The sequence below is a fragment of the Cryptomeria japonica genome, chromosome 4, assembly GCF_030272615.1.
Source record: "Cryptomeria japonica chromosome 4, Sugi_1.0, whole genome shotgun sequence".
Lineage (NCBI taxonomy): Eukaryota > Viridiplantae > Streptophyta > Pinopsida > Cupressales > Cupressaceae > Cryptomeria > Cryptomeria japonica.
In genome coordinates this window covers 453,885,870-453,911,405 of record NC_081408.1, presented here as the reverse complement: position 1 = coordinate 453,911,405, position 25,536 = coordinate 453,885,870, and the positions used below count along the sequence as shown (strand labels likewise).

General features: G+C 35.5%; 1 protein-coding gene across 1 annotated transcript in view; it reads right to left on the bottom strand.

Annotated features, from left to right (window-relative positions):
* The window catches only part of LOC131077385 (OVARIAN TUMOR DOMAIN-containing deubiquitinating enzyme 12), an 88,318-nt gene that overhangs the window by 39,555 nt on the left and 23,227 nt on the right, over positions 1–25,536 (bottom strand). Inside the window, exons 4-5 of the mRNA XM_058014876.2 lie at positions 20,769–20,842; positions 5,894–5,948 (exon numbers count right to left, since the gene is read on the bottom strand). Coding sequence (XP_057870859.1) covers positions 5,894–5,948; positions 20,769–20,842 — 129 coding nt within the window. The remainder of the gene's footprint in view (positions 1–5,893; positions 5,949–20,768; positions 20,843–25,536) is intronic.

Below are 25,536 nucleotides of genomic sequence, written 5' to 3'. Positions count from 1 at the left end.
AGGATGGCTATTTTTAGAAAGTTTTCCCTATTTTGAAGGGATGTCTGCATTTTCTTTTTCGGAGTAGGGACATAGGGTTTGCACTAGTACCACTGGCTTGCATCGATTGCAATCGAAAATTTTCAAGTTTTGACCCAAAAAGCTAAGTTCCTACATTTTAGGGGTCATGGTGCTTCGAATGGGTTACCTGAGTATGGGTTTCAAATATCATGTTAATCTGGCTAGAATTGAAGAAGTTATCAAATTTTGAATTTTTTCAAGTATTTCTCTAAGTCTGGCTAATCATGTGTGGTGGTGAATGTTATGTCAGGAGCTTCACAAAGTCCGCCCTCATGGAAGGGAAGCGTGGTTATTACCTTCGAAAAGTCCACCTTGCTGCAAATGAAAGGTTCTCAAATATTAGAAAGTCCACCTTAGATAGGAGGCTAGGGTTTGCATTGGAAGTAAGCAAGTCCGCCCTCCAAAGGATCATACATCTACAAAGTCCGCCCTATGGATGATGGAGAAGGTCATGAACTCCAGAAAGTCCGCCCAAGCAATGTGGCATGAAGCTGATGAAGTCCACCCTCCAAGGTTTCCAAAACCTTCTCAAAGTCCGCCCAAGCAACTCCGCCCATGAAGGTCCGATGAGGCAAGAAAGTCCACCCAAGGTGATGAGTGAGGGTGCCTAACTCCAAAAAGTTCACCTTGTCAAAGTTGAAGGAAGTTTCTAAGTGTTTGGAGGTCATGGCCATGGTGCAAGGAAGCAAAAAGTCCGCCCTCCTAAGATCATGGATCAAATAAGGTCCGCATTGCAATGAAAAATTAAGGTTTCTCAAGTTTCTCAAAGTCCGCCCTAGGGGTGAGTCCAAAGCAAAAGCATAATCATGTTCCTCTTGAAGTCCGCCTTGAGGTAAAGTGTCATCAACCCCTCCAAAGTCCGCCATAAGGAGAGATAAGAAGCACTTAAAAAGTGTATAAGTCTCACAAAGTCTACCTAAGGAGATGGTAAGTGGTGTGTGTACATGAAAAAGTTCGCCCTCCTACAAAGACCAAGTGCATAAGGCAAGGAAAGTCCGCCATATGGATGATGAAGAAGGTGCAAGGGAGTAAGCAAGTCCGCCCTCCATGGTTCCCAAGTTTGGTAAAATCCGCCCCATGATGGAGAACAAGATTCACAAAGTCTGCCATGTGCAAGGAGGAGAGAAACCATTCAAGTCTGCCCTTGGTCAAAGAGGAATAAAGTTCGCCTTGAAGGTGATGGCAATGGGTCATGAAGAGATGAACAAAGTCTGCCCTCCAAGGTGCCTAAGATGGACAAAGTCCGCCCTTGGTTGAATGTGAGGTGCATAAGATCAATGAAGCCTGCCCTCACCTTGGTTCTTGAAACATTACAAAGTCCGCCCTCCTTGGTTCTTGGAGCTAAGAAAGTCCACCTAACCCGCATAAAGTTCCTAAACATCATAAAGTCCGCCTTCATGGAGCTCAAGATCAATAAAGTCCGCCATGAGTAAGGTGCATGCAATTAGTAAAGTCCGCCTAGGAGGTGTTGAGAAAAGAATCAAGTGAAGTTTACCTTGAGCATGAGGAAATATGGCTAAGTGTATGAAGTGGTGCTAAGAATCAGATCAAGTCTGCTCAAGAAGTAAAACATATGGTGCATGAAATAGATAAAGTCTGCCCAACTCATAAAGAATGGTACACACATCCCTCCAAGTCTGCCCTACCTCAAGAGCAAAAAGAAACACTTCAAGTAAAGTCCGCCCAGCAACATTTTGCAAAGGGAAACAAAGTCAGTCAAGTGTGCCCTCATGAGAAACATGCTAAATTTAGAGAGAAGGAATATTCCTATGTGATATCAGCACAATCTCTTGATCAAGTTCGAACTAAGTGCAGATTTGGAAAGTTTTGAAAGAATAATATGGAAGATCAAAGTCAATTTGCAGACCGAAAACCAAAATAGAAACTTCCATTCAGACTGAGATTTATAATTCAGTTCAACTGAGATTTAATTTAGAAACTTTCTCTTGCACTTTGAAGGACTAAAGACTGAAGTAGAAACAAAATTCAAGAGGATCTTCTTTGTTTCTAAATGAAGAATTCAAACTCTATACAAATATTTCATTCATCTCTTTCATTTCAACAGTTCAAGTTTGGAGAGCAAGATACTTGAAGAGAAGATTATTTCAGAGCTTCAAGAACAGATCAGGGATTTTTCTAAGGCATTTACAAGAGGTAGAAGTGAAGATTTTCACACCAAACGTCCTTTCTATTCATTTCTTGCCTAAATTCTGAAGGTGACGGGTATTCGAGGCAGATTGGTTAAGTTTTTCAATCTAATTTTCAAATTTTGATGGAGTTTTCATGGAAAATGGAGTTGGTTTTCACAACTTAGTTTATTTTTCAGACATTTCCCTATATCCAAATCTGATTTTGACATTATTTCACGAATTTTGGGACTGAGTTGTTCATTTTCAGAGCAATCAAAGACAAATTTCACTCCCAAACCTTCAAATCAGAATGAGTTTTTAAGGGTTTCTAAAATTTCTAAGTGTTCGCAGCTTGTTGAAAGCTAAAAGTGTCAAGGAAGTGGAAAATCAGAGCACTCTGCCATCAAACCTTCAAAATTTACACTCAAATATAGAACCTTAACTTAATTTTCTTTTGGTTTTTGCAGGTTTTGGATGATAGTTGAACGCGATGAATGTCTGAAAAGCTGAACTTTAAATCACATCAATTCATATTTGCGAGGAGTTATCCAGAGCTTTTCACCCTCCTCCCGCGCAACATAAATTGGCAGTTGAAGGCGGGATCATCGTAGAAAGCACAAATGGAGTTTCAGGCCAAATTCAGAATTGAAGACAAGTCCAAGAGCAAGGTTTGTCCAAGCATAAAGATGGCCAAAATTTGACTAAGTATGGGAAGAGCTATTATGACGAAGGCCTAGAGGAATTCTTGTCCGAATTCAAGGCACTTGAAAGAATCTCAAGGCATCAAGAAAGAAAAGTCCTCAGACTTGATGAAAAGAATTTCAGACTTTTTGGGAAATTTCATCCATAATCCCAAACCTATTGGAGCAATCAGGACAACTTCTTGAAGGATTTCATCTCCGGAAGAAATTAAAGACAAGCTCCAAATCAGAATCAGATGGTGACAAGAAGAGACAAATTTCCATGCTTAGACAATTTCTTCACACAAATTAGAGAATTCAGAAAAGACATCCAACATGCTAAGGTGGCGCCTCGTCATCTTCCAACCAATCAGATTGTTCCAAGTCAGCATGTCTAGGTTCAATGAACCTGACTTATCCAGAAGCTTCTAGAAGGGCACACTTTACAATGCAATAACCTTCTATTTTTATTGTTGGTTCATATTTAGCAAGAAGGACAAGTGTCCCCAAGTGTAATTTTCTCATTGGTCGAGGGATAGTTAGTTTTGGGAAACCCTAATTAGGGTTTTATCTTTCAATCTGGGCTCTTGATCACTGTTTGATCTCGGTAGTTCATTGTTTTCTGGAAAACTATACAAGGCTACCTCCTCTCATTTGGAGAAGGTGTGAGGTTTTTGATATATTGTTGCATGAAGATCATTTTTCAAATAATACATTGCATGTGCGCTTTCTCTTAAGGCTTTGTAATCTCTGTTATTTGAGTGACTAGCATGGTTTCAATTTCCTCAACACATTAATTAGAAGTTAATTTAGATTTGCTTTCAAAGTTGTTAAGAGTTGAATGAAGGATTTGATAAGTATTAATTAACGGTGTATCTCCACTCATACTTTTGGTGAATGGATGATTTCCATTTCATTGTGCAAAGTTAGTCTGAGCCTATCCCCTGTGTATGCCAAAACTTTGATCATAAGCACAATCCATTGAAGATTGCACCCGCTTTGTGTAGTTGTCCTTAGTGTGGCGAAGCAAAGTGCGGTTTCCCGAGAACACCCAATTATTACCATATCCAAAATTCGTAGGTTTAGATCAGCTTTCTTAACCCTATCCCCTTTTCCCCTTTTTGAAAGCCTAAATCCTAGAAAATCTCAAAAAAAAAAAAAAGAGAGCCTGAAATTGATAAATTTATCTAAGTCCAGAAGCTTGAAAGACATTTGTAAACGTAAGTCCCCCTTGAGATTTTCAGCATACACTACCCAAGTAGCTATCCCACTAAAGTCGCTTGTTCGCACATTAGACCTTGGAATCGGCAGTGATTTTTCAGGAGAAGATAGAATACCTTTGGGTATCTTATTCTAATGTTTGGTAGATGATAAAACGTACACCAACAGGTAGAAAGGGCTACCTTTGGAATCCCATTTCCCAAGGTGACGACAGAGAGACCCTGTAACTCATCCTTCTTTTATGCTAGCACAATTAGACACCTTACAGGTAAGCACTTACTCTGGTGTTAGTATCTATATTGTATCTTGGATCTGCATTTTTAACTGAGTGTTCTTCAGAATGAAACAATTTGTACATGGTGCCAACAGGCAAAGGGATATCAACTATCAAATCTATTCACTGCTTCAATTTGTAGAGAAGATGTCTTCAAACTCAAGCCACTAACTAATCTCCCTCTACTTGTATTGTTGTAAAAACTTCTGCAACAATTTAGGCGGATGCAATGATCTTGCCTTCTTAAGAATGAAAGATAAGAAGCAGAAACTACCTGGTTTGGCCAAATCCCTTTTGCACTACTTGAGACAAATTAGCAAGACTATGGTAGCAAAGGTTGCCTTTGGAATCCTAAATTCCAAGGTGATGATGACACTACCAGGGTTGTATTGACAGACACTGTCATTTCCACATAAAAGATTGACTGAACATAACACTGTTAGACTTCAAGTGGTGTTGTGTGACAGCGCTACTCACCTTTGAACGATTTATGTCACATGACAAAAAATACTATTGATTGATGTGGATTTCTACACCCTAATTCAATCACCAAATCAATCTTCTAAATATGGCCGTCACTTTTTAAGCTTTTCGTTTGAAAATACCTATAGTTTTTCAAATAAATCCAAAAAGTTCTGCTTTAGGAAATATGTACCATAATTTTGTAATTAAATAACACTGTAAAGACCAAGTGTAAGTAATGGGCTTGACGAGATACAATTGCCAAAATACACATGCTTTGTCTATTTCACTCTATCTTGCACTACTTATATGGAAGTTATGTAAAAACTTCATGCATAATGTCATTCAATTTATTTTACTGTCAATAAATGCATTACAAATAGCTCCAATAGAAAAATGTATTTGAAACATACTGTACACATCACGGTAGTTAAATATACTGTTACTTCATACAGATAAGCATAAATGTATGTGGATGTTTAAATAACAATACATCCAAAACACTTACCAAAGAAAGGAAACATCTTGGATACATAAGGATTAGAATGCAATTTTTTCTGGTATATATAAATGGTAGCCTGGGTTTGGTTTTATGAAGATGGGGATCTAACAAGATACACAATTGTGACTCTTGATGTCACTAGGTATTGACCTGGGTCCTATGGTCATTCTTCAAATCAAATAGCCTTGAATTGTTGTTACAAGCTCTTCTAAAGATATAAGAATTTCTTGGATTCGGATGACCACAGTATTACAGTTCTCTTACAATGGACCTCCTATCTGGTGATAGTACCTGGGTCTGTGTGTTTATAAGCTTCTGTATTCTATTACTTGAGGGAACAATAAATTAAAGAAAATAAGAAGGAAAGTCTCTCCAATATAAACATTTCCCTATTAGAAAATATATTTTTGTACTACTAAGTTCCATCATTATTAAAACTCAAAAAAGATAGGTTGTATTAATGCAAATTGTATCTGCCAATAGAACAGGAAATAAGGAAATACAGCAGCTCCACAAGAGATTGAATGCTTAAAATTTTCACAAATTGAAAGCAAATTCAACTGACCTGGCAATTTCCATCTCCTGGAATTTTGAACTCACTCAAATCGTACAGTTCTAACCTATAAATTATACAAAAGAATTATCAGATGGCACTACATAAATTATTGTCCATATAAGGCATATAAAATTGAATTAGTTTTATCAAAAAAATTTACAAATATGATCACAAGTTACAGAAATCAAAGGAAAAATTGGTGCCTACAGCACAGTTAGGAGGTCACCTAAGTCGATCCCCTTATTTGGCATGTTCAGCATAAACAAATTGAATAGTTTGATAGGTGCATGACCCCATGAAGTGTTTCTGTATGAGATTATGGCTATGTTAATGTGTGCAACAGTGATAGGGGATGTTCTAGGTGTTTTCCAAAAAGGGAAAGTGTGTGTTAAGTGATTGTGTATTGAGGATGATGACAGAGTGAATGCCCAAGGATATGCACCAATGGAGCCTGTGTATAGTGCTTCAATGCAGTTCTCTAAAAATAGTATGTGTGTGGAGGAAGAAGGATGCAAATGAAGCAAGGAAAACCAAGGGCTTGAGAAGTGTCATAAGGGATTGTTTCCAAACAAAGTAACTTTAAATAGATAAGTTGGGCACCAAACAATCATGGAGTATGTAGTAGGGATTGGTTTTAGGGTCAATGGCCATTGGCATGATAAGCAGGTTCAAGATGTTGAGGATCCAAGGAAAATAACACAGGAGCACTAGAGTCTAGAGGGACAAAATGATGCAAGCAAGGATGAATAAGGTGTATGCAGCAAGAGGCCTATCGCACCTTTTGGATGTTTTGGGCTTAAGAACAGTTGGAAAGGGGCCTACTTGCCTCTATGGGCAATAGACACTAAAATGGGTACAAAACATGGAAGCAAAAGTGCCAAGTACACACTATTCAAAACTACAAATAAATACAAGTTTCAACACATCATACGCATTTATAAATCAACCAAAGCATCAAAGTCATCCACAAAGCATCCAAGGTCCCTCTAATTAAATAGTCAATCATCACAACACTCAAGTATGGGGAAGCATATTATCAAGAATCAAGGTTGTAGCCCAAAACATATTAGAGAAACTTCGTTCTCTAACATAAACCTCTCAATCTCACTATGGTTATGCAAATCATGCAAGCACATGACTCAGCCAAGCCAGAAAAGGGGTCCAAAAGGAGAATGAAAGCGGCAATAAGTGAGACCCTCTCCCCACTCACACCCACCGAAGTGACAGCTTTCAATTATAACTTATAAAAACTCCAGATCAGACTCTCCATGTGGTGTATATCCATTTCATCCCACAGGACCTTCCTCCAAGAATGACAGAATCGAACTATAGAATGTCATCCAAGAAAATTGTGATTAGAAAGATATCCATCAACAAATCAAAAAAAATTATCTTGTCAAGCAAGCCAATGAAGATATCATAGTTTAGTCAATCTTTGTGCTCAAACTTGCAAATAAAATTATGTTCATAATTTGCAAAGGTGCCCATCAAACCTAAGACTAACAACTTTCCATCTATAACAAAGACCAATGTTTATGTAAGGTCGATCATGTAACGGTTATGTACATGCTCAAGACTATCTAATCGGCAAAATGATCATCAATAGTGAGAATTGAGACCCCTTTATTGATAATGCACACCTATATAACCCATAAGAACTCTATGAACCATGATCAATCCATCCATAATCAGTCAATTTAACAAGTACCTAAATTAGCAACATGGTAGAGGAAAGTATTGCTCAAATTATTGCAGAAGAGTTTCTACTTCAGTGGATGTAGGTTTTTTGTCTGCAGTGAAAGCCAACCTGCATTAGAAGATGCCCAACTTGAGCAATCGAAGTACATGGGCAAATGGAACTCTACTGGATGATTACATATATGGACACAACCATGGACAGATTTGTTGCAGAAGCTTGTGTGGTGTAAAGAGGCTGGACAGATCTGTTCTGAAGGCACAACCACCATTGGGTCATGTACTTAAGAAAGTCAATCACTTCATAAGTAAAGCTGCTAGCCCACTTGTCGCTAGTCTTTAAGGAATAGGCCTTAAGGTCAAAACACATTGAAGATTTTTGTTTGGGGGAATTTATTAAATCAAAGAAAAACTTTATTTGAATGTTTCATTTTGAAAGACTGAAAGGAAAAGTAGTGATAGAAGGTTGAAGGAATCTTGGGCTATAATTAGGCAGATAAATGAACAGGTGGACTTAAAAATAATAATCATTTTATTCAACTTCTAGGGGCCATATTTTGTTTGTAAAGAATTTATTTTGCACATCACGGGAACTGTCAGAAATCTCTTTCCAAGCTTTATGACTTGACATAAGAAGTCTCAAATTTATAGTAAATTTATCAATCTGGAGTGGCGGCTATATTCTTTGACTTGTTTAGGCACCCCTTTAATATTTATCCAGAAAATGCTTGCAGCTTTGAGGATGATGTTTTTTATGAGGCAATTTCATTACTTTGTAATCACTTTGTGGAGTACATCAAGATTCAAAAATTGAAAAATTGCAAACAATATCCTGAAATGAAGTTTCTGGTTTGAAGAATTGATTCAATGGCAAAAAGTGCCCCTGTTATTTCCAGCACTACATAGCTGCCCAGATTGATATTCACTTTGAGATATTTCTTGAGTTTATTGGTTTAGATTTGAAGACAATAGAATTCTGTTGGGAATGATTGGTGCAACTTGAGTCTTATGAAAATTTTAATGCATGATTTGGTGACTGGATTGGCAGACTGTTCTTGCTGTTTGTGACTGTCTCAATTGAATCTCCAGGCCTGTCAATGACCAACTCAGCATTTACACCCTTTAGCAGCTGTTTCTTTGGAGTTTAAACAGTGCTGGGTAAAAATGGTTGTCCCATGCCAATGCTGAAGCTGGGAGGCAATTCAGAAGTATTGTTTGGTGAGTATTGGCGTTTGCAAAGGTAGTTATAATCTATTAACAGGTACAGCAGCAATGTATGGTCTTTGTAAAAGCACATCAGAAATCTTGTGATTGCATTTGTCTTTCATTACATATCAGAAATCTTGTGATGTCTTCCATTTTTCATTACTCATATTGCCTATCACTATAGCAAGAAAATGTCTTCATTTGGTAGAATGATGAGAAAATGAAGATTGACCTTGCTGCCATAACCTGTAGCTGTAGTGCAAGTCTGATTTAATCTTCTCTGTCATGTTTTCAAGATATCTTTCATGATGTATTTCAGTTTGAATGTCTTTAATGTGAAATGAAGCTCTATTCTTGGATGTTTACTCTTCACAAAATTGCAACAGCAGAAAACATACTCATTGCAAATCATTTCAAACTGTGATAACAATAAATCTACATTGGCATGCTCATTGTTGTTCAATTTGTTGATCATTCCTGCCAAGTTTCAAAAAATAAAAACTAGGGGTGTTATTACATCATTGTTTTGAAAAGCACCCAAAATGAAAGTATAAAGGCATATATTGTAGGGTCCTCTTCTAATTAACCTGTACCAAATAATAACCCTTTTAATATCAATGAAATTTCCTTTTTAATACACCAATGTTCTATGTTTTCGAAGTTCTATCGATTCCTTTTTCTAAAAATGAAAATCAAATTTAATTTTGTTCCTTTTTTTTCATTTTTTTAATAAAGGAGACACTCATAAGTCATAACTACTTCTATTAAATAACTAGTAGAATTAGAAGTACATGGTAACAAGATATTTGATCAAAGGCTAAACCTTCAATTCCAAGAACTACTGTAATCTTGACAAGAACTAATGTTTTATCTTAAAATTGTTATTTATATAGACACACATTGTGGAGACCACACATCCTATCATTTTCCCTATTACCACATAATGGCAGGAAGAGACTAGTAAATGCAGAGATAAATTTAGAAGGATTCGATAGCTAAGGAGTAATACCCCCTATTATCAATTAGCTAGAAAGTGATAAATTTTGTTGTTTCTGGTCCATGATAGTAGCATCAATTGATAGTACCCATCACAGCAACTGACATGACCTAAAACTTATGGCAGAATGGTGGCTACTACTGGATGCAGTGCAGCAACTAACACAAGGTATCATTCTATTAAGAACAGCAGACATCCTCGATATATTTTACAGGTAAGATAATAAGCCCAGTTGTAGGTAGGTTTATTGATATCAATATAATTATATGCACCATATTTGTGCATCGCTCAAGAGAAGATTGCATGTGTAGTTTTATGATGGATTTCATCCATGAAACTTGCAAGCACAAATTTGCCAAGCAGCCAATAGGGTACAGATGTGTCAAAATTGTTTTCCATTCCATGATAAGAAGGAAAGAGAGGCATACAAGTGTTTAAGTTATTAATGTGTTGCAGACCACAAATATATAAATAAGCATTCAACAAAATCCCCCTTCATTCCATTAAAACCATCATATCAACTGACTTTTTTTAAATAAATCAAGAATCTTAAGTTGGATATCAAGTGTCAGACAACAAGTTTAATTATGCTATTGATATATAACTAGAGATCATTGTAAGGAATTCCTCATGATGTGAAAGCCTTGATAGTTCACTGTAAATATCAAATCAATATCGTATATGGTCAGTCTTTGGTGTACACAAAATGAAAAATAGTATGTTATTCAGTGATTAGTATCACAGAGGGATGTACAAAACTATGCCAAGAAATGGTTTCCGCAAACTATGATAAATCCTTATGTACTGAAGAACAGTTTGTTGGAAAGTTATTTCTGGGGCAGTTATGCATTCCCTTATGGTTATCTCCAATTCATTTGGCTGAGGCTTACTCTGAGAACTCACTTAGAGGAAGATTACTAGTACTCTGGATAGTTTCTCCTAGTTAAGCTGAAGGTTGGCGCTCAAGCTTCACTAATAAACCTAATTTGATGATAACCATGTCCCTTCTAAGAACACTGCATCTTTTTTACAGCTTTTGTAAAGAAAACAGATATGGCATCCTCAAGTCAACAAGGCCGGATAGTTCAATTTGTGTATATCTATTCCTTGAGTGTTTCTGGCCTTAGGTATGAACTATCAATCTGACTATCAGTACTTTTGCAAGCCATGACCTGCCATACTCCAGAAACTTCAAAATTTTATCCCTCCTATCTCTAAAACTAGATCTAATGCACTACTACCACAAAGAATATTTGAGAATTCTCAGGAATAAAAGGTAATGGGAATAATAATGACAAGCAAAATCATCTCATCTTATTTTTTTACAAAAATTTTAACAGTACATTTATTCATGAACCAGGGCTCTCCATTGAGAAGAATACTCAAGGATACCAAATGCAGAAATTTGAGATGCTTACAATTTTAGACAAGTTGAAGGTACAGTTCTGATAAGGTTCAAATCTCAGATATACCTGTATGCTCAGATTGATTATTATATACATAGTATTTCCCACATTTTTGTCTTCTGCAACTAGTTGACAGAATATGCTATAGTAAGAGACATTGTATTTCCACATTCCATGTTAGTGAGAGAGTGATTTTGGATTAACCATGTGATAATATTTAACATCAACCTTTTAGATCACTGAGTGATCCATCATCAGGATGAGGAAGTATCTAGGATAGATTGCATACTATGCTCCCTAAAGTGTTAGGGGAAGGATAGAGGGAGCAGTAAACAAGGAGAGAAGAAAGAGAAGACAAAAAAAGATTTTAACATAGATAATAAAACATAATTTCTAAAGATTATGCAAATATTTATTATTATTTAATAATGATGTAAAAATAGTAAGATGATTATAATTAGCCGATAGGCTACATATATTGTGATCTTTTAGCCTAAACCTGTCTCATGCCTGTATACAACCTTTTCCCCTGCCCGTATAACACCAACATACACTCTTTTGCCTGGTATACTTCTCCGGTAAACAAGCTGAAAAATAGAATGTGCATTGAACTAATAAAATTACGATATCTTTGTGATAAATGCATTGATAAGTTATTCTCTCTTTGTGATAAACGTGTTCAAATCAAAAAACTGATTTCAGAATCAAATCAGATCTCCAGTTAGCTATCAAATCAAATTTATTGAAGCAGCAACTGTAGCGACATTGGTATTGGTTCCGATCCTTGTTTGGTATTTTGTACCGGCTTTCACCGAGAAAGTTTTCTCACATCAAGTGCTAGACAGAACAAATTAACCATGGATATGCCAGAAAACAAGGTTCAGGGAAATTACTTTTGCAAGTTGTTTGCTACTTGATAGAAAAACTTTTCAAAATCAAATCTTCGAGCAATAGAAATCAAATCTTGCAAAATCAAATCTTCCAACAATACAAATATTAAATCAATGCTAAATTATTTAACTTAGTAGCTGGAACGCATAACAATTTCACTCCCACCGGCCTGAATTTCATTAAATATAGGTTGAGGCGATGAGGAGCTGAATGAATCAATTCAATAATTTAGGATCTGATGTAAAAATGCGAGAGCTGTCCTGGTGTTGCTGTTGCACCCACCCAGTCTTTTGCTCCCGCTAGAAATTGTCGTCGCTGTAGATTTCTTCCAAGCCATTGTTTGTTGCGAAATTAGGTGGCTTCTCAAGAAAAGCGTTCAGATCTAGAAGCATGCTAGCAGTTAAGAAAAACCTAGGATGAGGTTAATAAAATAGATTATGGTTAGATTTTATGTTTCATGGTTGGCATACATTAACGTTAACTAACAATGTAACAAGGAGATGTTAGCAGGTCGTAGGAAGTCACAGAGGCTTGTATAGGGCTGGTCACACCATGATGAGGAGGGCTTCTTGAAAGTGGAATGACTGCCCATGTCGTTCAATTCCTAATTTCTTTAATATGTTACATTCTAAAAATTGGACCGTATTTATAAAATTGATGTACTACTCAAGTATCAGGGATAATATATCACCTGTGAAAGTTCAGGTTGATAGGAAGTTGTAGAAGAATAATACAGATGATTAATTCTCCCACAGTGGTGTTTCATAATTTTTTGTGGAAACTCTACTCATTTTTTCTCATTGGCATCATTGACAATACAACACAACATGTGCAAAATCTTAAGGTAAGTCACTTGCCATGACTTCAGTGAGTTTTTTTGGAATCTGTATTTAGTCGTTATAATTTTATGTTTTTGAATTTGTTTTATGTCATTCTAAAACAATTCTGTTGTTATTTGTTAAATGAAGGCATGGTTCACCAGGCAGTTGAAATATTCCTGGCTTTGTGCCTGAAAATGAATATTAACTCGCAACCAGTATTTGTATTTAAAAGGCAGTTGATCTACATTTTGTTTATTGCCAATAGATCGAAGTGACGATGGCCGTTTCTTAAAAAATTTAAATCTACAAAATTTATTATCCATAAACTCTTTGCTGAAATATATACATTTTAATTAGCAGTGGGAAAAGATCTGAGACAAGCTTTGGGCCATGACTTGTAGCATCAAAAGATCATAATATATCTCAAGTTGTTAAACCATGAGGAAGAATATATTTTAATTGATTATCATATTTTTATGTCGGAGATGAGTTTATAACTAGCTTTTGGTTATAATTGATATACTAATGAATTCACCTATTGAGTTACCCAATTACATTAAAATATTTTATCATTAAATTCAATGGGGTGTTAAAAGAAATCCTACAAGGCAATTTCAATTCATCATTCTTCCACCAAAGTTGAAGAGGAATTCACTATGTTTTTTCTATTTCATTCATGTCTTTATGATTAAATTTCTACTATGCATGGTCATACGAGGACTGTATAGGATCCAAAACACATAAATGTGATGAAAAGAGATTGAAATGCTTGAAAATTAGTTAAAAACATTCATAAATATTTTTCATGTAGTTTTCAAAATGGAAAAGGTCATCACAAAAGTTACCAAACATTCAAAATTTATGTGTTTCTGAGGAATTTCTAATTTAGAATTTAAGTTTCTACATTGGAAACAACCCCTCCCCTGAGAATTTTACTATTTGCAACTTCATGGTTTTTTTCCATCTTGGAAAATAATGATTGTAACAAAATATTCTCAAACTTTTGTTACAATTTTATTACATATGGCAGTGGAGACACATAAAATGTAACTTTTATTAGGGGAAAAAGCTTTATGCATGTCAAAATATAATGGAGCATCTCAAAAAATTATCTTTCTAGCAATCAAATCTATGAAGTTATATTGTAAATACTGATGGTAATGTCCATCGTGGCCATGGTTCTAGAAATTCTGGTCTATTTTCCTTAAAACTCTAGTCCTAGAAGAAATAGGCTCCCTGCTTAACTGTAAATGAATAATCTAAAAATTCTTCTCACTTTCATTTCATACAAGCAAAGAGAATCATCGACTTTAGATTCTTTAAAATTGAAATTGTTACAAATCTTTCCTTCAATTAATTATAACCAAATATGTAATGCAAATATTTTTAAATGTTAAGTTAATATTGTATGTATTTCAAAGTTGCATTACAATTTTATATAGACAATAAAGAATATACCTCCTTGACATGTTAACTTACATATACTTTTCTATCGGCGTAACACTTGCACCTCTTTCTGGTGCAAGTACTAGTAATAATATTGAATAAACATTATAACAATATTATCGTTGTTATAACTCAAATATTATTGTACTAATATCACTTAAAATTTAGGTTGTATTATTATTATAATTATGTTCCTCTAATATTCTAGTTATATTATAAAAACAATTCTACTTATAACAATTTTGTGTCCAAACCTGGGGCTGGTGGCTATGGCAGTTCTTTCGTGGCTTTGGATTTGTCACTAAAGGCAGCCTATTATATTGGTGTGGACAACAACCCATTGTAGGGTTTGAAATGTGGATTTTTCACCCCTGTTTTCTCTTCTCTGAAAGTGTACCCTATTGTTGTAGATGGAGGTAATTGAGAGGTTCTGGTTATGCCTATCCTGCAGCCAAAGTGTGTGTCGTTTTGTGTGAGGAACAGGTGCAATGAACGTCTTCCTCTATGCAATTTCCCTCCCAGCATGTACGCATGGATGGGGAGTTCTTGACTACTCTGAATTCGTAGATTGATGTTGTTAAAGGTACACAAAGCCCCTGTAAGGCTCCTCCTTTGCTGGCAATTGGGGATTGTGAGACCCCTTCTTTGCATATCTCAGAGTAACTGGTTGAGAGGCTTCTTCAAGGTTTGAGTCTTCTCTTGTTCGGAATTTTTATGGAGCTAGATTGAACATCAACATTTTTAAACAATGGGCCTTGAGAAAGTGGAAGGATTTCAACAAGCTGATATTTTTGCTATGGGGAATCGTTTCTTCCCAAAGTTACCCCGAGTTTCCGGGACGGGGACGGCAGGGAACGGCGGGACGCGTTTCCGAGACGGCAAATTTTTTTGCCAAATTTGGGGACGGCTATATAAAATATAGGAAAAATTTAAAATATATAGCAAAATTTCAAAATTCTAAATGTTCATATGAAAACATGGATAAAGCATGCATACATACATTATATTCATATGAAAACAATAAAACATGGATATAGCACGTGTATGATACTATGAAAAGTTGAAAACATTTTAGAATGTAAATTTTGAACATACAACATTGTTAATACTCAATAGACAATATGCAATTATGCATTCATAAATCAGAATTTCAATTCATTCACATTGTCAATATGCATATCAATTGACTCGGAGGTTAAATTTTCTCTACTTCTATCGACGCAATTTCCCCCCATATTTTTCAACGGGGGTCAAGGGGCAGCACCCCGCAAGGCCAAAAAAACTTATTCTTTAATAAAGGCATTGGGTGTTATTTTTCTATTGACTCGCCAAGTTTGGAGATTTTCTAATCTCTGTGTCAAAATGCCCAAAGGCTACACTGCTGCCATATAGTTTCATTGTCAAAATTATGAATTAAATTAATAAATTTAAAATTTAATTAATGTTATCTTTTAATTTTTTTTATTTTTAATAACAATTTGAAGGGCCTCTATTAGAAAATTTAAATAAAAAATTAAAAATACAACTTTTTAAATTTTTTTAATATTTTTTTAGGGCCTTAGAATGGGGGACGTCTGGCCGTCCCTGGGACGAATTGGGGACGTCCCAGCAGTCCCCAGCCGTCCCCGGGACGTACGGACGTCCCCCAGAGCTAAGGCAGGCGTCCCCCTGTTTCGGGGACGTCCCCTCAAAAAACAGGGCAATTTGGGGACGGGGGGAAACGTCCCCTGGCCGTCCCCAAGTCCCCGAAACGTCCCCGGGACGAGGACGGGGGTTTTCAGGTCGGGGACGCGTCCCCGGGTAACTCTATTTCTTCCTGATTTATTTTTGCCCCATGGAGGATTGTGTGAGGATTCTCAACAATGGTTCATGGTTTTTGAGTAAGTCTTGGCTCTTCCTGAAAAAAAGGAACTGGTTTTGATCTATAAAAGGAATGCTCCAACAAGGTGCCTATTTCCATGAGAATCCTAACTTGCCATTAGAATATTGGATGGAGGAGGTTATGGAGGGCATTGCAAGCTCAACTGGTCTTAGCCATTCATAACATAACCAGATTTAGGAAACGTCTAGTTCATGCAATATTTTGTGTACAAGTCCTTGTAGATTCTACACCCCCTTCTTCCCTTATGCTCTCATCCAAAAGTCGTGCGTGCAAAAGATTGTCTATGAAGACTCTTCAGTTTGGTGCCAAGCTTCTTGTCACAAGGTTGGTCACTCTACCATAGTGTGTTCAGTCAATAAGAGGGAGAATTATGCTTAGAGAAAGAAAGAGGCTACTAATCCTAGCCTTTCTCAACCTTCCGCTTACATGGATGGGAAAAGCCTAAAGTCAGCCAATAGGGAATGTGGCAATGAGGATCCATTAAATACCACACAATCTCCAATACTGTTATCCAAATGCAACAACAAAGGGAAGAAGCTATTGTAGCATAGGTTTGTTATCTGCCCCCCGAATTCTTGTGATTCAACGCAAGAAATCAAAAAAGGGAATGTTGATAATAAGGATTTATCATTGAATCGGTATGGTGGTTGTATTCAAATCTCTCTAGAGCACTTTGGATTCAAGCCACCATGATTTAATATTTCTTCTGTTGTAATCTGGTTCTTGTTCCTGTTTGGCCCCTGTTGGGTCACTCTTTGGGCGTGGTCTGCCACTGTTTGTCCTTCATCTTCTTGTTTTATGTCATGTTCCATAGTTGCGTTTCAGGCTTCATTGTTATTATACTCTTTTCTTTGTAGAAAATTGTTAGGTTCCTTTCAAATCCCTCCTTTACCCTTATTGGAAACAATTATAATTAATAATTATAGTAATAAAATAATTGAAGTAATATAAACCAAAAATTCTCAAAGAATAATATATTACAATTGTTGAAATAGTAGCTAGCTCGGATACCTATCTATTGTATTTTAATGTTGTCAATGACAATTAAAATACACAAGTATTATCTATTATGTAAATTGAACTTAAGGCTGGGCCCAAATACATGTAACTTGTAATTATGTCTTGTTTGGGCAAGACCTATATATAATGTAACTTGTGGATAGGACAGGCCCTATAAATGTAACTTGCAATTTGGTCTGACCCTAATTGGGCAATGTAACTTGTGGTCCTATACTGAATGTAACTTGTAGATAGGGTAGACCCAAATGTAACAATTAACTATGTTTTGGGCTGGGCTCAATTGTAACGAGGTGGCTATTGGGCTGGACCCAATACCTAACATGGGAAAATGTATAATATTAATTATTTATCTTGCAAGCCGACTTGAGGATTTAGCGCCAAAAAAGGATGGTATATAATCCACTTGAAGATGAAGTCATTTAGACAATCATTCTTAGCAAATGCAATCTACTCTCCTACATTTTAGCAAACTCTTCACTTGTGTAAGAATTCAGTCAAGGATATTGTTGGGTGAAGTTGTCAAGATCTTCTGCAATTCTGCTCCAGCCTATTGTTGTCATCTGCTGCTGATCCTCTCTTTTGGTCATCTACTGTTGATTAGGGCTGCATCCTTCATTACCTTGTCAACTTACTGTTTGGACAGCAATCTGAGATAAGTTTGCTATATTGTAATTGCCTACAATTGAGATAATACATATCATATTTAAGGCTGGGTTTTTCACCTCCAAGAGGGAGGTTTTCCCAGGGTATTGGCGTCTTGTCTTGTGTTTTATTACTATTACTGTTTATTCACAGTCTTATTATAATTAATTGGTTAGATTAACATCTGATTGCTTGAAATTAACAACAATATCCTTTTTCAAAATATTATTCTTATAATAGTAGTTCAAAATATATGGTTAAATTAATATCATAATATAGTTTCTAAAAAGAAGGTTAACGGAAAAATGATAATAATAGTGGTCTTAATACTATTATTATATAGATATAAATAGAAATTATACCCAAAAATCTTAATACTATGCAATGATAAAACAATTAGAAGCCATGTTAAAGATATTTGAAACAAAACGAAACTAGAACAAAAATGAACATGCTAAATACAATCAGAAATTATTATTAATGCCAAACCTTATAGTTGTCTGACAAACAATTAACAAAAGAAGTGTTATAAAAAAGCAGATATTTCAATTGAGAAAAAAGAAAAATTAATGGAACATATTATAGTTATCAACAAACAAATATTCTCTTATGATAAAAGTTGAATTATGATAATGATAACAAATGAAATCACATTCTTAATTCACATAAATAGTATTTGAGGGAAAATTAAATATGAACATACTAAACAAATCAAGAAAGAAGATGATACTAAAAAAAGGAAGCCAAAGTTAATTAGAAACATAAAGATTAGCAAAGATTAAGACAAACAGGACTGAAAAAGCCCACAAACAAAATATATATAATGAAAGGTTGTTAGAATGCTATAAATAACTTGTTATCATAAATGAGAAATTATGATAAATTCAAAAGTCCAAACACAAACTCAAAAGAAATAGAAACATAGACAGTAAATAATAGGGAAGGAGAAAACTCAAAAATTCAGACTGGATGCAAATTAAAATAGTCCATATGGATGATTATCATATAATGAATAAAGGCATATATATAGCAAGAAGACAACGAAATGAAAATGACTATCACATAACCATACCAGTCCTCATAAACAATTCTTATGTTATTACAATCTAATAAAAAATAAACGGTTTACAGATTTATGAAGTAAACCTAGGGGACGGAGACTATCAAAACTTCATAAACTGAATAGATACAAATAAAAATAGCTCATGTGGATGACTAACATAGAATTAATAAAAAGGTATATATAGAGGAAGAAGGCAACACAATAAAAATGATTATCACGTAACCATAACAGTCCTGATAAACAATTCTTATGTTATTACAATATAATTAAAAATAGAAGTTAAATTATGAAACAGATTAATGAAGTAAACCCATTCTCATATGAAAGAAAAGAAGTAATAAAATGTGTTGAATAATATTAGTTAAAGAAGTCAACGTAACTGTGAGGGTAAAAAGAAAAAAACAGAAATAATAAAAAAAGGACTATTTACACAAACAAGCAAACAAACAAAAAATATTACAATCACATAAAATTATATTCTATTTATGAAGAAGATAGAAAGCTAATATAAAAGCTAAAGTCTTGAAAAAATCACAAGGTAACTTTGCACAAAAAAGATATACAATGGCATAAAAGAAAAGAAGAAAAAAGAAACTAACACAAGTGAAGAAAAAAGATCTAGATGAGAAACAACCAAAAAGCACTAATATAGTAAAGAAACAACAAAAGGAAGGACAAACCAACTCAAACTAACCATCAGGTCAGACTAAAGTACAAACAGGGCATAAGACACAACCATAGAAAACAAACCAAACACCAACAGCTAGGAAAGCAGAGGAAGAAACACAGAAGGGGAGCAGAAGGAGGAGAGGATAGAAGAGCGAGGGATTAAGTTGGGAACGAAAGAGGCTTTAAGGAATTTAACAAGGGTTGCCAAGCCAAATTCAGGGTCCAACCCTCGTCTTGGTTGTGGTTAGTGATGTGGTTGCCAATTTCAATTGCTTCTTCAAGTTTTATCTTGAAATAATTATCTTCTATAGCAAGGACTGGAGCCTCCTCTAAGCAAATGTGGTGCCTGGCATTGGAGGAGTGTTCTGCAAGGGCATATTTATCAATCCACTCATGCATATTGCCAACACTACACTCCTTGATCCTCGTGCTAATGAAATGCCCAAGCTCACCAATATAAGGAGTCCCATTAGCACAATCAGTCTTATAGGCACCAAAATTAAGGTGGAGGCCTAAAGGATCTTTGGTTGAAGGGATAAGACTTCTGGTAGAGGTATAGGGTTTTAAGGCACATTTGAGTACCTTTTTTAGAAGGAATTTTGGAGATCTTATTGAAAATATCTTTAATTATAAGGGAGGATAGCGACAAGGAGCATGCCCAAGTCACTCTGTAAATGAAAAATGAATGTGTCAGATTCCATGGATGTCTTGTATTTACTGATGGAATTATTATGTGTGTTACCATTACAAAAGGAAGAAACCCTTGTGAATACTTTCCTGGAAAAAATTTAGTATTTACACTCAACCAACTGTGGTATCAGCAAAGAGTGATAAAATAATTATTTTGAAATGAAATTTATTTTTGCACTAATAAAGGCAATGTTGCTCAAAAAAGTACCATAGAACAACTTCCCTTGTAACACCTACAATGAATCTTAAAATAAGAGATAAAACCTGACATTTCAGATACTGTTTTCATAAAGTAATATATATAGTAGTTAACGGAACAGACACAAATTAAAAAGATAATCAGCAGAAACTAGGCATTAACCTGAAGAACAAACCAAACTGAATTTCATCAGGTATTCTAATCAACAAAGCCGGGAACATCAGTCACTAAAAAATGTTTATAAACAATTATTCAACCTGCCCAACAGCCTTTGATGGTCCGAAGTTGCTTCATCCACAGAGGGAATATCTCCATTGATTCTAGGAACATGCTGCAAAAAAAAACAAGCACAAGTACTTAGTCCTAGTTTGCCCACAATATCATTCCAAAAACCTCTGAGCTGTTAAAAGTTGAAGAAGAAAATGAGATAAATACAGAAGAGCATAATCATAATGCTACATATAATGGTTAAAAAAAGAAAATGTAGAGTGTCTTCACAGTAACGCAAATTCAAAATATGGTACTAATGTGGTAATTTTGCCTACACAAAAGGTCCAATGGGACTAAGTCGCAAGGTCAATGCCCACGTTTAAGTTCAGCAAGGAAAAAATTTGGAAAAAGCTCATCAACTAATAAAATCCAAAAAGGAAAGAAAAAATCATGATTAAATTCAAATATTATATATATACAATTTTTTTTATTGGATTATTGTATTAAACACTTAAATGAATATATTAAAATTATAAGGTTTGCAACTAAATGGCGAAACTATTGAATCCCCATTACACTAGGATTTCTAATCACTCTACTTGAGGCATTGCTTCTACAGATTGATATAGTAAAAGCTTTTGATGGCAAGGAAAGTGATGAAATACACCACACCAATGATGGCTCCAAATGCTCTCCATTTTTTAGAGCAAAAGATCGAGTCTTTACATGACAGGAATCATCTATCGGTGCACCTCTAACTACCTCCAATGGAGCTTCCACTAAGCATTACAACATCAAGGCATTGAATGGTCATGAGAAGAGAGATCAATGGTCGGCCAAATGGCTATGGATCTGCCTATTGCCAAATTCTTCGTTGCCAATGGCATTCCACTCCATGTGGCTCAATCTCCTTATTATAAGGAGTCAATGGCGAAGGTAACAAGAGAAGGAACATATGTGCCACCAGGGGAGACAAAATTGAGGGCCACAATCTTGGGTAAGAACTATTCCAAGATAAAGTGTTAATGGAGCAAATTAAAGAATGTTGGGTGGCAAGTGGATGTATTATAGTCATGGATGGATGGACAAACATTAGACACCATCCACTCATCAATATCGTGATTACATGTTCAAAGGGCCCATATTTTAAGGCAATTAATTGTTTAGGGCATCACAAGGATCTGATTTTCAATTTTTTATCCTCAAGGATGCTATTGAGGAGGATAGGCCACAAAATGTGGTCCAAGTAGTGACAAATGCAGCCCATGTGTGCAAACTTGTAGGAAAATTAATTGAGGCAACTTATAGACATATTTGGTGGACTCCTCGTTGTGTGCATGCCATTAACAATGCGCTCAAGGACATGGCAGAGATTGATTGGATCAAAGTAGTAGTAAACTATGCTAGAGATGTGCAGATGTTTATCTACAACCACCACACTTCACATTCACTCCTCAAGACCACCTCTAAGAAGGAATTATTGAAACCTATTGAGACTAGGTATGCATCCTATTTCATTCTCTTTAAGAAAATTCTTGAGTTGCAACAGGCATTGCAACTAATGGTCATGACAACAAAATGAAATTGGTGGCCCAAGTCCAAAACAGAGCATCGGAAGAGGGTGAAGGATGTAGTGAAGACTAATGTTTTACAGGGTGATGCAAAATATATAGTCTCCAGTGTTGCTCCAAATTTCCCAAGTCATTAGATATGGGAATGTGAATGCACCTAGCCTTGCAAAGATATATGAGTGCATTGATTCTATGCTAGACCAAATGAAGATTGTCATGTGAAAATGCCCCACATTTGCATTCTACAATGAATACATTTAGCCAATCATTCATCAAAGATGGGAGAAGCTCAACACTCTCTTGCACATGGCTGCATATGCATTGATCCCCAAGTGGTATGTGCAAAGGCCTCGTAAAGTTACACCCATAGAGGATGTTGAAATGAAGGCAGGGTTCATAAGGGCAATCCAAAAGATGTATGATCACATAGAGGCTAACATCATTCAAACCAAGTGGACAAAATTTGCCTCAAAGGGGTTATTCTTAGTGTTGTGACATAATCACACATAGCCCCATTGCAAATGGAGACACCCACTTTTCACTTTTTATGTAGTCGTTTTCTTAGTTTGCTTTGCTTGGCAGTAGTTTCTTAAGTCGTTAACCTTTGCTAGTGAGGAAAGGTGTGTAGGTTGAGTTAAAGTTGTCAAGATGCAAAGCATTATATAAAATGTCACGATTGTCAAATGTTTTCATGTTGCAAAGTTGTCAGGAAAGAGATCCAAGTGAGCGAAATAGGAAATTTCCTTCTAACTATCAAATTTCCACTCCTAGAGATTGAATGCTAAGTGAAACAGAAATTGGAAATCTTCCTTGTGAAGATCAATTTTCCACTCTCAAGGGAAATTTATAAGGCAAAATATGGTGGGAATCAAAATCTTCCTTGTACCCATCGAATTTCCACGCTTGGAGGTCAACTGTTGGATGGAGAATGAAGAAGAGTTATCTTCCTTGTCTTGTGTGTTTTTCCACCCCTTGAAATTGAGCGAATTATCAAGAACAAAAGGAAGAGAAGGTGAAATCCTCCTCCTAAAGGTCGATTTTCCACTCTAGGTGAAAAGTTGCTAGTAAAATGGAACCAAGAAGGATGAAAAACAAGGAAATCAAAATCTTCCTTCTATGTTGCGATTTTCCACTCTTCCTTCTAGGAGTCGATTTTCCACTCTCAAGCAAATTGATGAACAATGCAAGTTAAAAAATAGAACGAAGGTCATAAACAAGGAAATACAATGCAAGTTAAAAAATAGAACGAAGGTCATAAACAAGGAAATTAAAACCTTTCTTCGAAGTGGTGAATTTTCAAGAGCTAAATCAAAATCTTCTTTGTCATGTGCGTTTTTCCACCCTTGGTCTAATTTGAACGATGAAAAAAGGAAAGTGAAATTTTAAGGAAAGTGAATTTCCACTCTTCCTTCTAAATCAAGCATTGATTGAAATTTTGAGGAAAGAAAATCTTCCTTGTCAAGTTCGATTTCCACTCTTCCCTTCTGGGGTGCAAATTTCCACTCCAAATTGTTATGAAATTTCAAGAGCAAATCTTCCTTCTACCTTGTGTTTTTCCACTCCTTCCTTCTAACTTGCATTTTTCCACTCCTTCCTAGTTTTTGATTTTCCACCCTTGAATGGCAAGTAAAAAATGAATTACTTGTTGAGTGCTCCACATTAATTAATCGTTATTTCAATGCAAAAATTGCAAGAAGGCTAGCCGGCTTGACAATCAATTACAAATTCAATTTTTTATTGCAAACAAAAAACATTTTAAGTGCAAAGTTGGCTATTAATAGAGGAAAGGATTCAACCTTTTGTTGCAATCCCTATAAAGTAAAGGAGAAATGTGTCATTAATTGCAAATCAAATTCAAATTCAATAAACAAATTCACATCCAAAGAGGCAGTTCCAGATTCGCAAGGGAATTAATCAAGCCAAAATTGTGGGAAATAAAGGGTAGAAGGATTTCTTGTGAGCAGATATCAATCAAAATTGCAAAATCAGCAACCAAATTCGCAGGAGTTGAAGGCAAAGATAAAATCACACTCAAATATAATCAGAATTTATCAACACTGAAAGACAAATTTTGAAAGCAATTATCGATTTAATGAATTGGCGAAGAAAAAGCTGATCAAAGATCAAAGCCTAAATCATGTGTCAATCAACAAGTCTATTCTTTGAAGTTCTTCAACATGAATTGATAGTGCAAGGGTCTAAGACTCTAAGTTTCCAATTTATTATTCCAATTTCTTGCATTACACTTGACCTACGGTTTTATTCATAATTGTAATTTAAAGAATCCTCTTTGTTTTGTAGGAATGATTGCAAGGAATGTTACATTGAATCAAAGTACAACATCATTACAACTTCAAAGATGTAGCTGAGGAGAGAGGACTTCACAACAATGCGAGAGGAAAATTATATGGAAGGGATACGATTGCAATATCTTGAATTTCCTCCGGAAATCCAGGACCTTGAGCTAGTACAACAAAGGAGATACTCCTATGTCAAGAGGGATTTCACCAAGTTGGAGAATTGTTCCAAGTGGAAGACGGGAGTTAATGAAGGAATCAAGGTCAATACAAGGAATTGCAAAATCAAAAATCATCAAGGAAAGAACAAGGAGAATTCTCTAGCATGAGGGTGAAATGCAAAGCACCATGAAGAATTTTAAACATCATAAAGGATGTCCAAGGATTGCAGCATCAAATAGTGTCAAGTAAAAAAATATTTCAAGAATCCAAGGTTGAAATTGGAAATGCATCAAAAGAAGGATTCCCAAACATGAAGATGGAAAAGTGAAACATGATCAAGGAGGCAAATAGTTTCAGAAGAGTTAATCAGAGCTAGAAAGTTCACTCAATCTCTTTGGATGATACAATTTGGGAATATGTCCCACCACCTTCATCATGTTGAGCAAGTTGGAGAATGTTGAGTATCAAGAGATATTGCCTCAATCACAAACATTTTGTGATGATCTACAAGGCAAGTTGAGATGGCATCCTATTCATCATCAACCACTCAAGTTGTGCCACATCAAGACGTCCAAGGGCATTGAACCTAACTCATTCAAAGGTGGAGCAAATGACACATGGCACTTAAACAAATATTTTTTCACATACCTAACCTATTTTCTCATTGGTTAGAACTCAAAGTTGGACATGTGTCCAAATTTAGTAATCATGTCATTGGCCGAATGGAATTTGTTGTAACAAACCCTAATTAAGGTTTTATCTTGTAATCCTAGCCATTGATTTGA